Here is a 14,020-nt window from a genome sequence, read left to right on the forward strand (position 1 = left end):
GCCCACGGCAGCGGCACGTGGGGCTGGCAGTGGGGAAAGCAGGGCACAGCTCAGCGTGGGCCTCTCGCCTATTTTCCCAGGCGCTTTTCACGGGAGCAGAAGCCGTTACATGGAAAAGTTCAAGCCGGTTCCCCAGCAAAGGCAGGAATAAAGGCGCTCACTGCCTTGCCAGGAGAGCAGGCACGGCTGCCCCATCCCGCCCCATCTCTGCTTTGGGAGGGGATGGTAGGGAGCAGCATCCTGCAGAGCAGGGTACAAAGGGAAAGACATGGCTGAGCTTTCCCAAAATAGATGTACCTGCCCTTTTGCATGGACCAGCCCAGCTGATGCTCTCCTGCAGCACGTTTCAACAGGATCTCAGGCCATGGAAGAGATGGACCACAGGGCTGTCTGTAAAAATCCTGCTCTTGCCCCACTGAAACACCCAGAGGTGGATTCTCGTGGGGCTGGTACTTACCATTCCCACACAAGGCTCTGGCTTTGCCACCACCCAGCACACCCAGGTGAGCAGTGGGGCCAGAATGCGAGGGAGCATCAGGAACAGAGGTGCCCCATGACAGGATGGCCCTCTCCAACCAGCCACTGCCACTACTCCAAGTCCAGGGACCAGCCAGATCCAGATACCAGAGCTGCACCCACAGCTCAGAGAGTAAGTAGCAGCCCCAGCCTAAGTTTAAATAGCCCCTAGCCCCAGATGACCCTGATGGGGGATCCCAGGTGGGGCTGCTCAGGGGCACCAATGGCAATTAGTGCAACCACTATCCTGGCAGCAGAAAATGCAGGCAGAAAGGGCCAGTGTGGATCTGGGGTAGGGATGTGCAAAGGGGACACAAATAGGGCTTTGAGGGGACACTGAGGCTACTTGTGAGGCTCTCTCCTTGCTGACCCATGGCAAGTCCCCCATGGGGGTTGACCCTTTCCCCTGTCCACAGAGAACCCCCAGGGAAGGGGCAACCCATGGAGCAAGGGGCATCCCAGGGCATGGTCCCCATCTGGGTCACACTCAACAGCAGAATCACACCCGTGTGCCCCCCGCAGTCCTGCAAGCACATGCAAAGGGCACGTGTACAAACACTCACATGCATGTGCAGGGGCCTACATGTGGGGGCCAAGGGGACTGGAAAGGGCTGGAGCTGGTGTGGCCCCAAGGGCCCCAAAACTGGGAAGACTGCGAGAGAGAATGCTGGCTGGGTGCTGGGCAACAGGCACCAGTGGGGACAACCTGGCTGGGGAGACCCGGGGTGGGAACTGGCCCGGACCTTCTGGGGCACTTGAGCCTGCTGGGCTGCTGGAGAAGGGCTGGGGGGGGTAAAAGGACCGGAGCATGGTGCGGGGTAGGGAGTGCTGCTTGACATCACCTCGGTGTGCTCGGGTAGGGCCTGGCTGTGCTTGGTGGTCCCCAGCCTGTCTGACCTGGCTGTGCCAAGGGAACCCCGCTCCGCAGGGGCACCCCGCGGTTAGGGACACCCCGGGAAGGGGCGGCCGCCGCGGCAAGGCTGTGCCGGAGGGACCGTCCTGCGCTGGGCACGGGGCAGGGGCTGCGGACAGGGAGGGCAGGGGTGTCCCCATCCCGACCGGGCGAGCACCGGGCACCAGCCGCGGGGGTCCCCGTCCCTGTCCGGCCGGGCCGAGCCGGGCCGCGGCGCTCCGGAGCCGCCCCCCGCCGGGGGGGTCCCCGCTCCCCCCGGATGCATGACTTCATCCTTCCGCCCGGGTTTCCTCCCCGCCGCCGCCGCCGCCGCCGCAGACCGGCTCCCGGCTCGGCGCGGCGCGGCTCGGCCCGCTCGGCCCCGCCATGTCGCAGGTGCTGCCCTACGGCGAGGACAAGGTGGGCCGCTACGGCGCCGAGCCCGAGGCGGGGGAGCTGCCCTTCAGCTGCCGCCTGCAGGACACCAACGCCTTCTTCGGGGGCAACCAGGGCAAGCGGCCCCCCAAGCTGGGACAGATCGGCCGCGCCAAGAGAGGTACCGCCCGATCCCCCGCCTCTGCCCCCACGGTAGCCCCGGAGCTGCCCCACGGCATCCCCGGGACCCCCGCGTCTGCCCTGCAGCATCCCCGGCACCCCTGAGGCTGGCTCTTGCATCCTCAGCGCTGCCCCACAGTGTGCCTGCTACCCCCGGATCTGTCCTTGCATCCTCGGCTCTGCCCCGGGACCCGCGGATCTGTACTGTAGCATCCCCGCCGCTGTCCCCCTGGCATCCCTGGCACTGGCCCTTGCACCCCCAGCGCCGCCCCACAGCAGCCCCGGGACCCCCGATTCTGTCCTCGCATCCCCGGCATCCCCAGCACTGTCCAGTGCATCCCTGTCAGCCCCGGCATCGCCCCGCAGCATCCCCGGGAGCCCCGATTCTGCCCTTGTGTTCCCGGCTTTGCCCCACGGCATCCCCCGGATCTGCTCTGCAGCATCCTCGGCACTGCCCCACAGCATCTCCGGTACTAACGGCACTGGCTCTTAACATCCCCTGCACTGGCTCTTACATAGCCAGCTGGCTCTATATCGCCAACACAGCCCCACAGCATTCCTGGGACTCCCAGCTCTGCCTTGCATCCCCGGCACTGTCCCCTGGGTACCTCTGACGCTGCCCCACAGCATTCCCGGCACTGCCCCCCAGTATCCCCAGCACTGTCCCCGGCATCCCAGAATCTCCAGCTCTGCCCCACATCATCCCTGGCATTGCCCCCCAGCAACCTTGGGACCCCCAGCTCTGCAAATGGCACCCGGCATCACCCCAAAACCTCAGCAGCCCCTTAAGACAGTAGCGTTGTCCCCCCAGCTCTGCCCCACACCCCTGGCAGGCTGGGGCTCCCCCCGGGACTACCCTGCAGCATCGCTGGGGCTGCCCCTGGGGCTGTCCCCAAGCATCCCTGGGGCTGCCCCCCAGCACTTCTGCGAGTGCCCCCGGGACCCCCTGGAACTGCTCCTCAGCATCCCTGGGATTGTCCCCACATCCCCCCGGACTGTTCCCCCCCCCCATCACCAGGAACTGCCCCTCCAGCTCCATCACCCTCTCTCCCTCCACGTTTCCGCCTGCCGCAGAGACCCCCACCAGCAGCTGCCGGTGATGCTGATCAACAAACAACACCCCCCCCCCCCCAGTTTACTGTCGCCCCAGGACTCCATGAGCCTGTGTGTGTCCTGCTCCTCCCCCCCCCCGCTTTACTCCCTGCCGCAGAGACCCCCTTCAGCAGCTCCTCTGCTTCTATTAGAACCCAAATATATGGCCCCACTTCCCCTGCACCCTGATCTGCCACCATCGATCCTCCCCGATGCCTTACAGACCCTAAGAATGGCCCCCGCATTCCCTGCAGCCCCCCCTCCACCTGCTTGGGGGGACATCTATAGGCAAACACCCCCCTTTGAGCTGCAAGGGCAAAAGGGGAGGGCACCAGAGCTTCCCCCCCCCCAGCATAAATACACCTCAGCTCTGAGTGAGGGGAGCCACTGCCTGCTCCACCTGCCCCTCTTTGGGATGGTGGTTCTGGGTCTAGCATTTGGGGTGGTGGTTCTGGGTCTAGCAGCCCCCCGGGGGTGATGGGGAGAATGGATCTCCCTCCCTGGTGATGGGGGGCTATGGCTGTTCCCCAGTGATGCTGGTGTTGGGGGGCGGTGTGTGACCAATTCACCCCCAGGGGGTGATGGGGAGGGTTGCTGACCACCCTGGTAACGATGGGGGTAGGTTCTGTTCTCCACTCCCGAGGGTGATGGTGCTGTGGGAGATCTGCCCAACCAGTGATGTTGATTTGGGGGGAGAAGGGGGTGTCTGTGTAGCCCCTTGACAGTGATGCTGATGGGGGTCTGTCCAGCCTCCCACTGGTGATGTTGGTGGAAGGGGGGTACGGCCCAGCGAGTGATGCTGAGGGGGGTCTGTCTGGAGGGTGATTCTGACAGGGGGGCTGTTCATCCCCTCATGGTGATAGCGATGTTGGGGGTCCGTGCAGGCTGCCATGCTGATGAGGGTTGGGGTCCTGCCTGGCTCCCCCGACAGTGATGTTGATGGTGGGGGGGGGTGTCCTGTGTAGTGGGTGATGCTGGCAGGGGTCTGGCTGCTCCCCTCGCCGATCCAGCAGTGCCCCCCCCGCTGGGTCATTACCCATTCCAGTCCTGTTGCTCTCATCAGCGCCTGCCGCAGAGAGGAGGGGGGGGTCCTTCCTGGTCTGTTCCTGCTCCCCCTTCCCAAACCGCTCATCCAGAGGCGGCCGCCTGGCTACGGGGGGGGGGAGGGGGGTTGGGTTGGAGGGGGGTGCTGCCCTATCCAACCTGGCAGGAGAAGGGGGTCACCCCCTCTATCCCCACTGCACCCACCTGAACCCCTTGGCCCTGCTCCCCAACATCTGTGGGCGCATCTGGAGCCCTCCTGGGGTGGCGAGCGGGGCGAAAGCCGGGGTGTGGGGCAGGAGCCGGGTCCGCGTCCCCTCGCCCACGAGCCCCCCGCCTGTCCCCGCAGTGGTGATCGAGGATGACCGGATAGACGAGGTGCTCAAGGGCATGACGGAGAAGTCGCCGCCGGGGGTGTAAGCCGGGACCCACCGCCAGGACCCGCCGGCCGTGCCCCGCTCCCAGCCCGCCCGGCCCCGCATGCTGGCTGCACCGCCGACGAGGAGGGGGAGGCCGAGCCAGTGCCCCCCCTCCCCCGGCCCGGGAGGGGGGCTCTGCGGCCAACACCAACCCCCCCCCAGCCATGCACTTTACCCCTCCCCCGGGAGAGGGACGACCCGCCGAGCCCCCCGCCCTGGGCAGAGACATCCCCCCTCTCCCCGGGGCTGCGGGGGTTCCAGCCTCCCGCTCCGCGGCGCGGCCCCCCCCACCCCGGGGCGGCCCTGGCCCCACGAGCGGAGGGGGGAGCGCTGCTGTCCAGAGACATTTTTTGCTCCATCGTTTTTTGCATGAGCTTGGTGGCCCGGGCGCCCGGTGCAGGGGCCGAGGGTCAGCCCCACCACTCCGGCACGCTTCTTTTTAAACAGAAACTCCTCATATTTGTATTTTTATATCCGAATATTTGTTAAAAACGATCTGCTGACGTTGAGATGTTCGAAGCAACCGCACCGAGAAAACAAACACGCAAACGAGAAAAAAAAAAAACAACAAAAACCAAAAAAAAAAAAAAGGTTCATATTTTTTTCCGTAAGAAAAAAAAAGACAAAAAAAGAAGAAAATACCGAGGGGAGGGGGGGAAATGAAGGGGGCGAGAGCGATGGAGGGAGCATGAGGAAAGCCAAAGGGGTGGGGAGGGAGGAGCGCGGGGACCCCCGGTCCGAGCCCCGGCAGCGGGACAGCACCACCGGCCGCCGCAGTGCCCTCCTGGAGCACCGGGCAGAGCCCACCGGGGCAGCGGCGGGCACCGGCCCCTCGTCGAGTGCGGGGGGAGCGGGGGGGCAGGGACCGGCCCGAGTCGTTGTTTTTAATTTTGTACTTTAATTTAATTTTATTTTTTAAGAGGCTTCTCGGGGGTCTGATGTGCATGAGGAACTCGCCATCTTTTTCACTAACCTGCGAGTGGCATTTATGGAGGCTACAACGCAAAAAAAGAAAACCAACCCCACAACACGGCGAAAAAATCCCAACCAAAAACCAAAACCGAGAAAAAAACAAAAAAAAAAACGTGAAAAAAAGAAAAAAAAAGAAAAAAAAAAAAAAGATACTCGTGTCATGATGTTCTACGAATGATCCATTGTAAATTTAAATGCCATTTTTCACTGTACTGGTGAACAAAATGCGATGAATAAAATACATTCATGTACTGAGGCAAGGCCAGCAGCGCCTGCTCCTTCCGTCCCTGCCGTGTGCCGGCAGGTTTCCGGGGTGCCGGTGGGATGGGGTGGCATGGCGGGGCGGGGGGCTGAGCCCGGAGTTCTTCCCCAGCTCCCGGTGTGGGGGGAGCCACCGCTTGACCCACTTATGCCTTTTGCCAGGAATAGCAGCCCGGCAGCTTTGCCTCTTTGGTGTCACCGCTGTCCCCCCGAGGACGGGTCCCCTCTGCACCCCACCATCAGTGTCACCAACCTCGAGGGGGTTTGGTGCCCAAGTAGGGACACCCATGATGCCACTTGCCATGCCAGCACCCGCATGCAGCCAGCCCCACCAGCATGCGGTGGCATGGCTGTCACCAGCCCCAGCACACGTGTGTCACTGTGCTGCTAGCCCCATGCATGGGCAGACACAGACCAGGTGTGTGGCACACCAGTGCTGTCACTGCATCCAGGAGTGGGAACTGAGGGGGTACACAGGCATATATGGCACAACCCATCCCAGACCCCCTGCCACCTGGCTGGGGGGTGACAAGGACATGGTGTCCTTGCACAGCCCCATGGCCAGGGAGGCTGGTCCAGGGGTCCCGGTGCAGGACAGTGGGCACCCACCAGCCCAGCTGCCCCCAGTGGAGTGGGTGGGACATGGGGAGCTGCTCTTTGCAAGATGGATGGGTGGAATTAAACCCGATTTGGTTTCATTACTGTCCGCAAAGCCCAGAGCCCTGGCTGCTCTCCAGCTGGGCAAGGGAAGGGCTGGGAGGGGGCACAGCATCACCCCCTCCCTGCAGCACCCTGCTGCTCCCAGGAGGAGGCTAATCCCCCCCCCCCCATTGCTCACATCACTGGGCAGCTTGTGGGGTGGGGAGGGAGCACTGGTCCCCTGTCCCCCACCCATGAAGGCGGAGCAGCTTAAGGCTTTATTGGGTGGGGGGAGGCCGGGGAAGCCCCCGAGTCACAGCTGGATGGCAAGGAGGTAGTCCTCATCGTCCGGGGGGGCAGGGGGCGGCGGTGGGTCGGGAGGTGGGGGGGGCCGGTGCAGATGGCGCCCCAGGGCCAGGTCGGGGGGGGCCAGGGGCTGCCCCTTGCGCATGACGTAGAGGAAGTAGTGGAAGGTGCCGGCATCCCCGTCCCCGCAGGCGACGTGGCGCAGGGACCAGCCGAAGGCCTCCTGGGCATAGTGGGGCTTGCGGAAGTGGGGCTGTGCGAAGGTGATGGAGATGAAGCAGCCCCCTGGGCGCAGCACCCGGCTTACCTGCAGTGGCAGAATCCCCAGGATGGGGTGGGGGACACAGTGAGGTTCACCCCCCCTTGCACAAACAGCCCTGTCCCCAGGGACCCACATCACCATCTGCCAAAGATCCCCCCCAGCCTTTCCCATCACACCCCCAAATCTCCTAACCTTTGTCCCCACCCCGGAGACACACACCCTGGTTCTGGCATGTCCCCAGACCCCCTGCAGCCCAGTGGCAATGAGGAATGGGGGTCCCCATGCACCATCTCTCACTGCGTCCCAAAGCTCTTCACCCCTATGCACAGCAGACAGCAGAGACCCAACCCTGGTGTGGAGAAAAGCTTCACCCTCCCAGGCACAGGACCCTCCCAGAGCAGCACGGGACCCCCATCCCATCCACCCCTCCTCAGGGTACCCAGCGCCACCCTGCACCAACACCCTGCATCCAAGGTGGGAGGGGGAAGGTTTGGACAGGAAAGGACTCGACCCTTTTAATCACCATTTTCTCCCTGCTGGAATTAAGCCCCTGCTAACAGGATGGAAAAGAACATCAATTTTCTTGCTTGGCTTTATCCAATGTCAAAAGGCTTTTACGGCCAGCGCTCGCGTGCTCGGCATGCAAAAGCAGTGCTTGGGGCAGGCAGGTGGCCAGCCCCCAGTCCGCCCCCCACCCCCCGGCATGGACACCCCCAGGTTCCCCCCCGCAAGGGCAAAGAGCCACTGCAACAGGGGAGAGGGCTGGGGGCCAAGCGGGGTTCCCGAGCTCTGGTTTAATCCTGCTGGGAAGCTCCCCAGCTCAGTGCTGGCTGGGGCCAGGAATGGACACAGGGGACAGCCAGCCTCTGTGTGTGTCCCTCCCCCCCGTGCTGCGGCAGTGGCTTTCAAACCAAACCTTACTGGTTTTGGTCAGGAAAAGGAAAGCATGTCCCTGCACTCTCTCCCCAGCACCCAGCTCAGCATCCCTCCTGCAAAGCCCCCCGGATGCATGGGGGTCCCTAGGGCTGGGGGCAGGCAGGGATCTCCAGATGGAGCCGAGCAAGGCATCTCGCATCCCATCCTCATTAATAGAGCACTAATGGCCGTTGCTTAGAGATGGGTGCAGGAAACCTTGCCACCCGACAGCCGGCGCAGGGGGGCTGCTTCCCCCTCTGACATCCACCCCACAGCTCCCTGATGGCCAGGACAGGGGTGTCCCTGAGGCATCCCGGCAGGCAGGGAGGGATTTTTACATCCCTATCACCCATGTATCCTGTGCATTTTGGGTCCCTGCCCCTCCCCACCCTTCCCAGGGACAGCAAGAGAGAGGCTATGAACCCCCTGTCATGAGAAGAGGGACAGGAGTGAAAATGGGGGTGCCGGCCACTGCTGGACCCCTGCACGGGGCCTGGCAAAGCGGTGAGCGGGTGAGAACAGCCAGTGAATCCCTCTGGGAACAGGGACAGCAGGGACCAGCTGCGGGTGGAGGCCAGTGCCCAGCGCCCAGCGATGCTGAGGGAACACAGGGATTGAACAGGGGATTAAAAAGAGAAACGGGAAAAAAAAACAGAACTAAATCCTTGCCGCTTGGCCAAGTGACAAGGACAGGCAGCACTGTGGGCAGGCCAGGCATGGGTGGTGAGGACAGCCCCACTGCCCACAGGACTGGGGCTCTGCTCCCACCTGGGCTCAGAGGAGCAAGAGGATGGGGGGCAAATAGCCCCAAGCACCCCAGCACCCATTGCTGCTGCCAGGGTGCCATGGGGCACAGTGGTCATTCCCCCGCGCCAGTTATCCCCGCAGGGCAGTGCAGGCTGCCATGACCCACACCCTGCGCCAGGGTAGGTTCAATCCCCTCCCTGCCTCCCATGCCGCCAATTAATCAGGGCCCAGAGGCATCACCCATCCCCGTGGCAACGCCAAGGCCATGTCGATGCTGATGGGGGTTGCCATGGCAACCCCGGACCAGACGAGTGCTGGGGACCCCACTAATGAGATGGAAGCTGAGTGCCTGTCACAGCCCTGCAGTCCTCACCTCACCCTGGGCGGGCACAGCCACGTCAGTGTGTCCCCCAGGTCCCCTCCAGACACCCTATACCCACCCATGCCAGGATGGGGGCCGTTTCGTCTGCCACCCCTTCATGTTCAGTGTGCAAATAAACAAAGGGGTCACGCAGGTCCCCCCCAGCCCAGCAGGACCCAGGGTCCCCAGGGACACACCTGGCTCTATCCATCTCCCAGGGGAGAAGGTGTGTGTGTGTGGGTTCTACCACCCCAAAGGGTGCTAGAAGCCCCCCAGGTGTCCCCTTACAGGGCAGCAAAGGGGACAGCACCAGCTTGGGGGGGGGGGGGGGGGGCGCAAGGCACTGGCTGGAGCATCCACAGGGAAGCAGGGTGTTGACATATTCTGTACCTTCACCCACCCAAAATGGGAATGGGTCCACCCTCTGTCCCCCCCACAGCTCCCTCCACCTTGTACCTCTGCCAGGACCCGGTGCATTGTGGCAGTCGCCTGGGGCGAGACATTCCATGGGTCAGTCTCCTCCACCATAAGCACGTCGAGGGTGCCCTTCTCCAGCACCACGTCGAAGGTGGCGTCAGGGAAGGCAAGGGCACGAATGTCCATGACAGCCCAGTGCAGGCCAGGGCAGCAGGCGTAGCGGGCGCGCATGGCCGCGATGCAGGCAGGAGAGTAGTCGATGCTGGTGACGTCGGTGTAGCCCAGCTCGTACAGGTCGTGGCTCAGGGCACTGTTGCCGCAGCCTGTGTGGGGCACTGCTCAGGCAGGGTGTAGGGTGCCCATGGAGGGGCTGCCAGCACCCCAACCCCATGCCCTTAGACCCAGAGAAGGGTGTGGGTGGGCTAGGGCAGCTAGAGATCACCTTGCCGTTAACTAGCGAGTGCTTGGCTAGTTCCTAATTACCCTTTTCTTGCAAAGTGGGTGCACTGGGCTCCTGGCTCTGCAGGGCTGCAGGGGGAGAGCAGCCCTTGCACACCTCACCCAGATGGGATGCACGGGCAGCCGTGGGTTTGCTGGCGGTGGGAGGGGATCGCAAGTGTTTCCCTCGGTGCCGTGGGGCAGGAGGTGACTGTGCCCCCCACGAGCCTGCTATGGAGCTGGCATCAGGGGCAAATTAGGGCAGCGTGCCACATATGGGGGGACTTAACTGGGATGGACAGACAAAAGGACAGAGGAACGGCTGTCCCAGGGGACCAGCATCCAGCTCAGCTAGTGCCAGCCCGGCCCTAGCAGGACACCGGTCCCCAGTGTGAAAGGCACGGGGAGAGTCCCTCTGCCGTCCCTTCCCCTCGTCGGGGTAGCCGCTCTGCCATGGCTCAGCGGCTCCGAGAGGGATCCTGGGGGGGGGGGGATTTGGGGGCCATTAATCGGAGCTGGCGGCGGCTGATCCGCTAACAGGATCGGTGATGACACCGCCTAATCCCGCCCGCCTGGAGCGGCTGAACCTGCCGGGCGGGCAGCGGATCAGCGCTGGATCATCCCGCAGGTGGGATTACGGGCGGGTTGTACCGGGCCCCGCCGTGCCGGGCGCTTCGCCGGTACCGGCCCAGCGCCGCACCGCCCCCTCGCGGCCGGCGCCAGCGCATCCGGCGGCAGAACCCTGAGCGCTGCCCTCCCGGCCGGCACCGGGCACCGGGCACCGGGCACAGGGCACGTACCGAGGATGAGGATGCGGTCAGCGGGGCGCAGCTCAGGCTGCAGGTGCGGGAGGAAGCGGGACAGCGCCCCCAGCCACTCGCGGGGCTCGGCGCCCTCCTGCCGGTACAGCTCGTCCCAGAAGCGGCGCTGCCGGTACCGGCGGTTGGCGGCGGGAGTGTGCCGCCGCTCCATGCCGGGCGGCGGAGCGCCCCACGTGCGCCTTCCGGCCTCGGCGATTGCACCGCCCTAAGCGCTCCGGCCGGAAACGCGGAACGGAGCGGAACGGAGCGGCATCGGCCATGGCGGCGGGGCGGGGGGCGGCGGTGCTGCGGCGGGCCTGGCGGCAGCGGCGGACAGCGCTGCTGGAGCCCAGCTACACTCCGCTGGTGGCCGCCTGCCTCTGCTTGGCGGAGGGCGGCGTGAACCTATGGGTCATCCGCAGGGTCCCCTGTGAGTGCCGGAGCCAGGCCGGGCCCCGCGGGGGGGGGGCGGTGTCGGAGCGGGCCCTGGGCACCGCGGGGTGTCAGGGTGACAGCAGCGCCCGGCAATGGCGGCGGCGGGGCCTGGACGGGGCCGGGGACACACGGGGGGGCAGACGGAGCTTCGGCTGGGAGAGAGCAGCGGGGCAGGGCCGGGAGTCTGGCGGGGGGAGACTCCCCGCCGTGTCCCCAGCACCCCTCGCCTCGCCTGAGCCCCGCCGTGCCCACAGACACCGAGATCGACTGGAAGGCCTACATGGAGGAGGTGGAGGGGTTTGCCAACGGGACCCTCGACTACACCCGGCTGAAGGGCGACACCGGGCCGCTGGTGTAAGTGACGGGGGTGGCCGAGCTCCCCACAGCGGGGTCGCAGGGGGGCAGCAGGGCCTGGACCCTCACTCCCATCTCTCCACAGCTACCCCGCCGGCTTCGTCTACATCTTTCTGGGGCTGTACTATGCCACGGGCCGCGGCACTGACATCCGCCTGGCACAGTACCTCTTTGCCGGCCTCTACCTCCTCAATCTCCTCCTTGTCTTCCGTATCTACTGCCGAACGAACAAGGTAGCCTGGAGCCGGGGGGGGCCTGTCCTGCTCTGCTGAGCCCTCACACAGGGCAGGAAGTCAAGGCTGGCTTCGGAGGTGCGGAGAGGCTTGGCAGCAGCCAGGGGTCCAGGACAGGCTGCTGATTGCCCTTGTATCTCTGTCCCCGGCAAGGTCCCCCCGTATGTTTTCTTCTTCATGTGCTGTGCTTCCTACCGCATCCACTCCATCTTTGTCCTGCGGCTCTTTAACGACCCCGTGGCCATGGCCATCCTCTTCCTCGCCATCAACCTCTTCCTGGAGGAGCGCTGGTCCTGGGGATGCTTCTTCTTCAGGTGAGGGTCTGCGGTCAGGTGGTGGCTGCCCTCCATGGCGTGCTGTGTGTGTGAACAAGCTTAGCACCAGGGAGGAGGCTGCACTTGGTCCAGGGACTGCCTGGGCACCCACGGTGGGGGCCACAGCAGTAATGCAGCTTCCCACTCAGCCTGGCTGTGTCCGTGAAGATGAACATCCTGCTTTTCGCACCAGGACTTCTCTTCCTCCTCCTCCAACAGTTTGGTCTCTGGGGCTGTATCCCCAAGCTCTGCATCTGTGCCCTGCTCCAGGTGGGTCCCTGCTCGAGACATCACTGCAGGGGCAGGCTGGCAGCCCCATCAGCAAGGGGTAGAGGGCTCTCCTCCCTGCATCGTAACATCCTATCTGGGTGTCCTGGGGGCTGGAGGCCTCTGGGTGGATGCACAGTGGCACCAGCATCTGAGTCTGCCCCATGCAGCAAGCTGGAGCTTCACAACTAATTTAAATCATGGGGCTCCCATCTTTGGCTGGCTGTCCCTCTTGCTGGGGTTCTCGGGAGGTGGAAAGGGTGGTGGGAGACCTGGCTTGCAGCTGCTGTGAAGTTGCTGGTGTATCTCTGTCAGGTGGTTCTGGGGCTGCCCTTCCTGCTGGTGAACCCTGTGGGTTACCTGACTCGCTCCTTTGACCTGGGGCGTCAGTTCCAGTTCAAATGGACAGTAAACTGGCGCTTCCTCCCAGAAGAGGTTTTCCAGAATCGGGCTTTCCATGCCACGCTGCTCCTGGTTCACCTGGCTGGCCTGGGGCTCTTCGCACTGCACCGGTGGCACAGGTGAGACTCGGTATTCCCCCATGGAACCCCATTTCAGTCAGCGCCCGTGGTGCAGGATACGGGTCTGTGACTTCCCTGCCCGCACATTGCTGCAGTTCTGGGGTTGCAGGCAGGAGTAGGGGCAAGTTACTGTCGTGTTTTGGGGAGTGCACTGCTCAGGCGGCGTGGCTTACAGGGGAAGTAAGGGATTTCAGCAGCTGTTGACATCAATGTTTATGCTTCCCCTCAGGTCCAAAGAGAGCATCCTGGCTCTCCTGAAGGACCCCGCTGAACGGAAACACACGTCCCCTCCCTTGACTGTCAACAATATCCTTTGGCAGGGTGGGCAGCAAGAGAGGGGGGAGAAGACAGGGTGAACAGGTCCTGGTGCTGTTAGGACCGTCCTGTCCCGGGGGGAGGAGCTGTGCTGTACAGCTGGGAGCTGTTGCTGCGTTGCACCTCCAGCCCCCTGCCTTTGTCCCCTTAACGCCAGTGCACAGATCGTCTTCGTCCTCTTCTCCTCCAACTTTCTGGGTGTCTGCTGCAGCCGCTCCCTGCACTACCAGTTCTACGTCTGGTATTTCCACACACTGCCCTACTTACTGTGGTGCACCCCGACTGCCAAGCTTGCCCACATGCCCAAGTACGTGCTGCCCAGAAGGGGGACCACTCATCTGCTGGTGGGGTCTGGGAGCAAGCGGGATGCTGTGTCCCCCTGATGATGACCCACAGTTTCCCCCCCTGCAGGGTGCTGCTGCTGGGTGTCATCGAGCTCTGCTGGAACACCTACCCCTCCACAGTCTGCAGCTCCCTGTCCCTGCACATCTGCCACGGATTCGTCCTGCTCCAGCTGTGGTACGGCACAGCCCCCCAGCCAGTGACACACACCCCCGCGCCAAGCAGGAGGCCCGCAGCCGTCTCCAAGAAAGCCCAGTGACAGCAGAGCCAGCCAGAGGATGGGAAATGGCCTCTGGGACTGCCTCTTCTGCCTGCTCTTTCCCCACCTGGCTCCCAGGCTGCCTCCAACCAAGCCAGGAGGGACTGTGAGCCCTGGAACTGTGCAAAGGGGGCAGCGTGGGGACCCCTGACAGGCAGGACTTCCCCAATAAAGGGGGCTTTGTGTGCCCTTCTCTGGCTGCTGCATCTTTGTGCCATGATGGTGTCTGGATGGCCATGCCTTGGTCTGCCCCACCAGTCGGAAGGCAGAGCAGCTGCTGAGCCTGTGGAAGATCCCTTCCCAACCCTGGGAGAGTGCTGCCCAGGGCAGGGGAGCAGCCTCTGTGG

At 63.8% G+C, this 14,020-nt stretch overlaps 3 protein-coding genes across 3 annotated transcripts; 2 read left to right on the forward strand and 1 right to left on the reverse strand.

The window, feature by feature from the left end:
• The first annotated feature begins 1,701 nt into the window (after positions 1–1,701).
• On the forward strand, positions 1,702–5,742 carry CAMK2N2 (calcium/calmodulin dependent protein kinase II inhibitor 2). The gene is made up of 2 exons (XM_061348696.1): positions 1,702–1,964; positions 4,446–5,742. Exons 1-2 carry the CDS (start codon positions 1,796–1,798, stop codon positions 4,514–4,516), a joined length of 240 nt encoding a protein of 79 aa, XP_061204680.1. The 5' UTR covers positions 1,702–1,795; the 3' UTR covers positions 4,517–5,742.
• Positions 5,743–6,650: 908 nt separating this feature from the next.
• Positions 6,651–10,805, reverse strand: EEF1AKMT4 (EEF1A lysine methyltransferase 4). Its single transcript, XM_061348695.1, has 3 exons — positions 10,634–10,805; positions 9,435–9,718; positions 6,651–7,000 (listed from the first exon to the last, which is right to left on the reverse strand). Exons 1-3 carry the CDS (start codon positions 10,803–10,805, stop codon positions 6,701–6,703), a joined length of 756 nt encoding a protein of 251 aa, XP_061204679.1. The 3' UTR covers positions 6,651–6,700.
• A 107-nt stretch (positions 10,806–10,912) lies between these two features.
• ALG3 (ALG3 alpha-1,3- mannosyltransferase) lies at positions 10,913–13,875 on the forward strand. The gene is made up of 9 exons (XM_061348694.1): positions 10,913–11,063; positions 11,323–11,422; positions 11,508–11,655; positions 11,809–11,969; positions 12,119–12,239; positions 12,552–12,757; positions 12,987–13,063; positions 13,235–13,379; positions 13,484–13,875. Exons 1-9 carry the CDS (start codon positions 10,913–10,915, stop codon positions 13,671–13,673), a joined length of 1,299 nt encoding a protein of 432 aa, XP_061204678.1. The 3' UTR covers positions 13,674–13,875.
• The last annotated feature ends 145 nt before the right edge of the window (positions 13,876–14,020 follow it).

This window comes from Neopsephotus bourkii, unplaced genomic scaffold (assembly GCF_033783945.1).
Source record: "Neopsephotus bourkii isolate Nb327-2 ecotype Australia unplaced genomic scaffold, CSIRO-AGI_Nbou_v1 NB_369, whole genome shotgun sequence".
NCBI classification, from domain to species: Eukaryota; Metazoa; Chordata; class Aves; order Psittaciformes; family Psittacidae; genus Neopsephotus; species Neopsephotus bourkii.